The sequence below is a fragment of the Eriocheir sinensis genome, unplaced genomic scaffold (genome assembly GCF_024679095.1).
Source record: "Eriocheir sinensis breed Jianghai 21 unplaced genomic scaffold, ASM2467909v1 Scaffold121, whole genome shotgun sequence".
NCBI classification, from domain to species: domain Eukaryota; kingdom Metazoa; phylum Arthropoda; class Malacostraca; order Decapoda; family Varunidae; genus Eriocheir; species Eriocheir sinensis.
The window spans coordinates 270,001-277,500 of record NW_026110530.1 but is presented as its reverse complement, the minus strand read 5'-3'; the positions used below and the strand labels follow the sequence as shown (position 1 = coordinate 277,500).

Here is a 7,500-nt window from a genome sequence, read left to right as displayed (position 1 = left end):
CTCTCTCACTTCCTCCCTCACACCCATTCTTCCTCTCCCATTTCCTGCCTCACACCCTCGTTTCCTTCCTCTCTCCTTCCCCTTCAACACTCACTAGGATTGCAGTCGTAGGCGTTGATGCACTCCGAGGTCCTGAACTGATGAATAAGCGCAGTCTTCCCCACGCCCGCCGCCCCGAGCATGGCCATTCGGAAGCTGGACACCAGCTCACCCTCCTCCCCTGACTCCGGCGTGGCCAGCTGCGAGGGGAGACAATGGGGAGAATGATTAGAAGATGAGGGAGCGCTGGGATGCATTGTGAAGGGGAGGAGATGAAAGGAAGTGTGGGTAGTAGGCCGGGATGGCTTTTGTTCTCTTTTGGTTGAGTTTCCCGTTTTGTGATATTGAATGTGAATGGAGAATGGGATATGAAAGACTTCTGTAGATAGTTATTTGAGGATGTCTAAAGATAAATTATGATAGACAAGGATATTAGGCGTTTGTTTAATGTTCTTTTGGTTTCATTTTAAGAGTAGTTACGTGAAAAGAAAAAACATTGACTAGATGGTGATTTGATGAGTTCTTAAGTTAAAATAAGATGAAATTGGTATCAGTTGGCGTTTCTTAACTTATTTTAGAAGATTAATTTTTTTTTATATGAAGGAAAACGGGAATCGGTAAGAGGATAATTATATAGTTTTAGATGTGAAGAGAAAAAGGGATATATGAGTACTAGATGGTGATTTTGATGATTGCTAAAGAGAGATTAAGGTAGAAAATAACAGTAGGCGTTTGTTCACTGATATTTTAGTTTCCCTTCAAGATTACTTACATGAGAGAAAATGGGAAGTATTAATTAGGACCAGATGGTGATTTGATGAATTATTAAGGTAAATTAGGGTGAAGACAACGAGAGAAGGCGTTTGTTCACTGATATTTTAGTTTCCCTTTCAGATTAGTTACGTGAGAGAAAATGGGAAGTATTAATTAGGACCAGACGGTGATTTGATGACTTATTAAGGTAAATTAAGGTGAAAACAATGACAGTATGCTTTTGTTCATTGATATTTTAGTTTCCCTTTCAGATTAGTTACGTGAGAGAAAATGGGAAGTATCAATTAAGACCAGACGGTGATTTGATGACTTATTAAGGTATATTAGGGTGAAGATAACGAGAGAGGGCCTTTTTTCACTGATACTTTAATTTCCCTCTAAGATTAGTTACGTGAGATAAAATGGGAAGTATCATTTGATTTGATTTGATGACTTCTAAAAGATTAAATAATATAAAGAAACACGGTGGTAGTTTTAGAGGTTTTTAATGCTATTTTAGCTTCCCTTTGAGGCAAGTTGTAAAGTCAAGGAAAACGGATACGGATTGATAGGAAAAAAGGAAGGTTAGTTGGCGCTGTGACGAAATCTAAAAGGAAAAGGAGTATGAAAGAAAACGTGGTAGTGGGTCAATATTTTTGCTTTTAAGCTTAAATAGGAGCGAGGAACGAAAATATTAATGAAAGGATGTGGTAATATTAGTCTCCCTTTATGATGAATTGCAAAGAAAACGGGAAATGCAAGAAAGAAAACGGGAAGAGAAAGAGTGAAAATAATGTGTTTTAAAAATCGTGAAAGAAAACGAAGGAAAGAGACGGGAATAATGTGGGAGGGAAATATATTATGATAGTTCACCTTTACGACAAGTTACGAGGAAAACGGGAAATGCATAAAGAAAAACGGAGGAGGGAGTGGGAGTAAAAATTATGTTTTGAAAATAGTGAAAGAAAACGAAGCAAATGAACAAGAATAGAGTCGTGGGGAGAAATATATTATGATAGTTCACCTTTACGATTTGGTTACGAGGAAAACGGGAAATGCAGGATGAAAAACGGGTGAGGGAGTGGAAGTAAAAATTATGTGTTTTGAAAATAGTGAAGGAAAACGAAGGGAAGGAACGAGAACAAGGTCATGGGTGGGAAAATATTATGACAGTTCACCTTTAAGATTTAGTTATGAGGAAAATGGGAAATGCATAAAGAAAAATGGGAAGAGGGAGAAGTGAAAATTGTGAAAGAAAACGAAAACAAAGAGAAAAAAAACATCGTGGGAAGAAAAATATTATCACAGTTCCCCTTTAGGATTTATTTACGAGGAAAACGAAAATGCATAAAGGAAAATGGGATGCGGCGGGAATGGAAGTTATGTGTTTGGAAAGTTATGAAAGAAAACGAAATAGTGCGTGTGTTGGAAGTTACGTGTTTACAGAGAGCGAAGGAGTAAGAGTAAACTGTGGCAAAAGGAAAAAGAAACAAGGCATTTGGAGGAAAGTTTATGAGAAAGAAAGCAAAGGAAAGAATAAAGTATGCAAGAGGAGGATATTAATGTTGAAAGTTAAGAAGGAAAACGTGAAAATAGGAGGAAAGCAGAAACTGGGTCGTGTTAAGAAAGTATAAAGAGAAACATGGTATTGGGAAAAAAGTTGTGAGAAAGAACGTAAAGGAAATAAAACGATATGCAAGAGGATGATGTTTATGTTGAAAGTCTAGAAGGAAGAGGAAACGTAGGAGGACACTCGAAAATTACATGTGTTGAGAAAGTAAAGAGATGAATTGAGGCATTTAGAAGAAAGTTAAGAGAAAGAAAGCCACGAAAAGAAAACGGTATGCAAAACGATGATGATATTGATGTTGAAAGTTTAGAAGGAAGACGAAAGTAGGACAATCGAAAATTACATGTGTTGAGAAAGTAAAGAGATGAATCGAGGCATTTAGAAGAAAGTTATGAGAAAGAAAGCCAAGGAAAGGAACCGATACGCAAAAGGATGGTAATAATGCGTAAAGTTTAGAAAGAAAAGTGAGATAATAGGAGGAAGGTAGAACATAATGTGTGCTGAGAAAGCATAGAGAAGAATCGAGGCATTTGGCAAAGAAACTTATGAGAAAGAAAGCCAAGAAGAGGAAACGATATGCATGAGGAAGATAATTTTGTGGAAAAGTTTAGAAGCAAGACGAGAATGTAGGAAAGAAAAGTTACACATTAAAACTTGTTAAGGAATACGTTAGGAAAAAGAATAATATAATGGAAAGTATTGAGAAAAGTGCCTGGAAAAATAATAGATGAAATGTGATGAAAAGGAGAAAGAATAAAGGAAAATACTAAAAAGAACAAAATTGAGAGTTAGAAAAGGATAAAAATATGGAAGAAAGAGAATGGGATAAAAATAAGTGCACAAAACATGGCAGAAACAGAATTAGTGATGAAAAACGATGAATGCAAGAGGGAGAAATGAAGAAGAAGTAGCCATTAAGAAGGAAAAAAATGTGCAAAGCTGAGACGAAATAAAGAAACAGAAAAAGAAAAGCATGTGGAAGGAAAGAGCGATAAAGGAAACTAACTACATAAAAAAAAAAAACGTTGGAAATGACGAACAAAGGAACAAAGGGAAGAAAAAAAGAGGACAAAAAAGGTAGAACAGGACTCAGCAGCTCTATACTAAGACCTTTGGAACAAAAAAAAAAAAAAAAAAGGTCGGCCAGAAGACTATGAAAAAAGAAAACTTAAAATGAAGAAAATTAAGAAAAATCGAAAGTAGAAAGAAGCGAAGATAAAGACGTAACGAACATAAAGAAACAAGACAACATGTTACGGATAATTATGATAAAGAGAAAAAGTAGAAAAAAAAGTGGAGTGGCACCTTTAAATACTTACAACGAAAAGAAAAAAAAAGGAGAATGGAAAAAAGGACAAAACAAAAGAAAACAAAGTGAAGAGGAAAATGGAAAGAAAAAAAAATGAAAAAAAGGAATAATGAAAGAGAGAGAAGCAGATAAGGAAATAAAACACAGAAATAAGAGAAGGCTAAATTAACGAATGTACAAGGGGGAGAAAGGTGAACAAAAAAAGTTAAGGAGTTAGAGAAAAAAAAAGCTAATATGGAGAGAGAGAAAAAATGAGGAAAAAATAAGGATGAGGGTGACCAGCTGTGTGAGAGAAGACAATGGTGAGGAAAATTAGACTGGGATTAATTGAAAAGAAGAATAAAGAGAGGAATAAAAGAATGAAAAAGAACGAGAATACTTATGGAGAGGAAATAATTAGAAAGAAAGAATATTAGGTGAAGGGAACGCTGAGTAAAAAAAAATAAGTAGAGATGGATAATAAACACTGATAAAAAAGGGAGAAGAAAAGATATAAAGGAAAGAAACAGAGAATAAAACAATTGAGAATACTTATGAAGAGGAAATAGAGAGAAAGAATATTCGGTGAAGGGAAACGCTGAATAAAAAAAAATAATTAGAGACGAGAACTTAGGTAAAGGAAACGTTGATAAAGATAGAGAGAAGAAAAGGAATAAAGAAAGGAATAAAAGAATGAAAAAGAACGAGAATATTTATGGAGAGGAAATAATTAGAGGGAAAGAATATTATGTGAAGGAAACGCTGAATAAAAAAAAATAATTAGAGATGGATAGTAAACACTGATAAAAATAGGGAGAAGGAAAGCAATAAAGGAAGGAAAAAGAGAATAAAAGAATTGAGAATATTTATGCAGAGGAAATAATTAGAGGGAAAGAATATAAGGTGAAGGGAAACATTGAAAAAAAAAAAATAGAGATGAAAAATTAGGTGAAAGAAACACGAATAAAAATAGGGAGAAGAAAATAAATAAAGGAAGGAATAAAGGAATGAAAAAGAACGAGAATACTTTTGCAGAGGAAATAATTAAAGAAAAGGTCAATTAGGTGAAGGAAACGTTCAATAAAATAATAATAGAGAGATGAAAAGCTTCAGAGAGTAAAATAAAAGAAAACTTGGGAGAAGGGAAAATATGATAAAAACGAAATGGGGGGAGTTAGGAAAATGGAAAAATGGGGGAGAGAAAAAACGAAGGTAAAGAGAAACTGAAGAAAATTGGAAAGTAATAAAAAGTCGGGAAGAGAAAAAGAAAAGATAAATTTGGAATGGAGGAAACCGAGGAAGAGTCATCATTTGGAAGGAAAAGTTTGGGAAAAAAAGAAAATGGGAAAGGAAAAATTTGGGAGAAGAAAAACACAGAGGCAAAAAATAAATGGAAAATCTTGGGAGGGGAAAAATACGGAAAGGAAAAGTATAAGAAGAGAAAAAATGGAAGAGAAAAATGGAAATGAAAATTATTCGAAGCGGGAAAATAAAAGAGCAAATTAAAAGAGGAAAGTAAAGACTAGACGACTGAGGAAGACGAGGAAAAGGAGATAAGAAAATACGATAAATGCCAGAATAAGAGATGAATCATAGACGAAAGGAAAAGGAAGATGATTATATAGACTTCTAAAAATCAAAAGAAGAAGGAAAGAAATTGGAAAGGAAAGAGAGCCAGGACTTGAGGAAATAAAAATAAGGCAACGAGGAACAAAAGATAAAAAGTAAAGAAAAAAAGTAACGAGGAAAGACAGATAAGAGAAGGAAAGTAAACACGAATTGCATACGACGAAATTGAAAGTAAAGAGAAGGAAGAAAATTTGCAGAATATGAAAAAGAAAAAAAAGAAATGAGAGGAAAACCGAGTCTGAAACTGCATTCGAAAGACGTGGATAGGAAAAAAAAGTTGATAAAAGTGGAGATAAAAGAGAAAGAGAAGATAACATAGAGAATAACGAAGGAGAGAGAGAGAGAGAGAGAGAGAGAGAGAGAGAGAGAGAGAGAGAGAGAGAGAGAGAGAGAGAGAGAGAGAGAGAGAGAGAGAGAGAGAGAGAGAGAGAGAGAGAAATTAAACCTCCAGGAAGCTATAAAGGAAGAGAAGACAGGAAATTAAGAAGAAAATGAAGAAAACGAAGAAAAGAAGAAAAAGAAGACAAAAATAATCAAACGGAAGAAATTGAGATGGTGAATGCAAAGGAAAGTAGAACAAGGATAAGAGAACGGAGAAGGAAGAAAGAAGAAATGAAGAAAGAAGAGAACATAAAATAAGATGATGAAGGAGGGAAATCCAATAATGCTGATGTATGAAGGGAGTGAAGCGCGATATGAATAAACGACCAGAAGAAGAAGAAGAAGAAGAAGAAGAAGAAGAAGAAGAAGAAAGAAAAAGAAGAAGAAGAAGAAGAAGAAGATGAAAAAGAAGAAGAAGAAGAAGAAGAAGAAGAAGAAAAAGAAGAAGAAGAAGAAAAAGAAGAAGAAGAAGAAGAAAAAGAAGAAGAAGAATGACGAAAAAAATAAAACAAAAAGGAAATGATATATAAAAAATTAAACGAAATCTTTAAAACTAACAGAATAAAATATAACACAAAATATGAATAACACACACACACACACACACACACACACACACACACACACACACACACACACACACACACACACACACACACACACACACACACACACACACACACACACACACACACACACACACACACACACACACACACACACACACACACAGACAGAAAGAGGAAAAGAAGGAGGAAGAGGAGGAGCTGAAAGAGGAGAGGGAGAGAAAGAAATGGAAGGGAGAAAATAATAAGCGTGTCAGCAGAGAAAATATATATTATGAATGGAAAGATGGAATGAAGAAATATATTGCATACATGAGAGAAATAAATTTGACGTTAAAATGAAATACTTGAAATGCTTTACGATCTTATTACGCCGACTAATTGAAGAATATTGAAGTGATGACGATGAGGAAAATAATGAGGAAGATGATGAAAATAATAATAATAATAATAATAATAATAATAATAATAATAATAATAATAATAATAATAATAATAATAATAATAATAATAATAATAATAATAATAATAATAATAATAATAATAATAATAATAATAATAATAATAATAATAATAATAATAATAACAATAGTATATATAAAAAAAACACTAAAATAATTAACTTCATAATCCACTTAATTGAAAGGATTAGAGTAATGGACAAGGAAGAAAGAGATAGAGAGAGAGAGAGAGAGAGAAAGAATCCGTCTCTGGAGGGAGAGGTGGGTGGGGAGGAGCCTTCATCTATTCTGTCCTGTCCTACCACACGTAGATTACTAGTAGTAGCGGTAGTAAACAGACACCCTCGTCATAAACCGATAGGTCTTCTGGTGTCTGTTCTTCCTATGTATTCCTATGTATTCATCCACCTCCTCCTCCTCCTCCTCTGTGACCTAGCTCTCCGGAATTGCCTTGAGAGGAAGAAATAATAGCCATTAGGGAAAGTAAGACAGGAGAGAGGAGGAGGAGGAGGAGGAGGAGGAGGAGGAGGAGGAAGACGATAAAGAAAGAAAAAAAAGAGAGAATTCGTGAAAAGTGAGACAGCCTCTATCCTGGGCAATCTCTCTCTCTCTCAAGTTAATGTTTTCCCGTTTCTTGTCTAAATTCTGTCATCTCTTAATTCCATCATTCTTTCTTTAATTCTTTTTTCTTAACTTTTCCTTTCTCTCTTTGTCTCTTCCATTCCTTCTTTCCTCTATTCCTCTTTTTCTCTTTCGCTTTACTTCCTTTCTCTCTTTCTCTCTCCTTTCCTCTCCTTCCTTACCTACTCTTCT

General features: G+C 34.4%; 1 protein-coding gene across 1 annotated transcript in view; it reads right to left on the bottom strand.

Annotated features, from left to right (window-relative positions):
- Nucleotides 1-7,500, bottom strand: part of LOC126989551 (uncharacterized) — a gene marked incomplete at its 5' end in the record, with an annotated part of 59,979 nt that overhangs the window by 43,184 nt on the left and 9,295 nt on the right. The window contains one exon of the mRNA XM_050848125.1: nt 95-239. Within this exon, the coding sequence (XP_050704082.1) occupies nt 95-239 (145 nt within the window). The remainder of the gene's footprint in view (nt 1-94; nt 240-7,500) is intronic.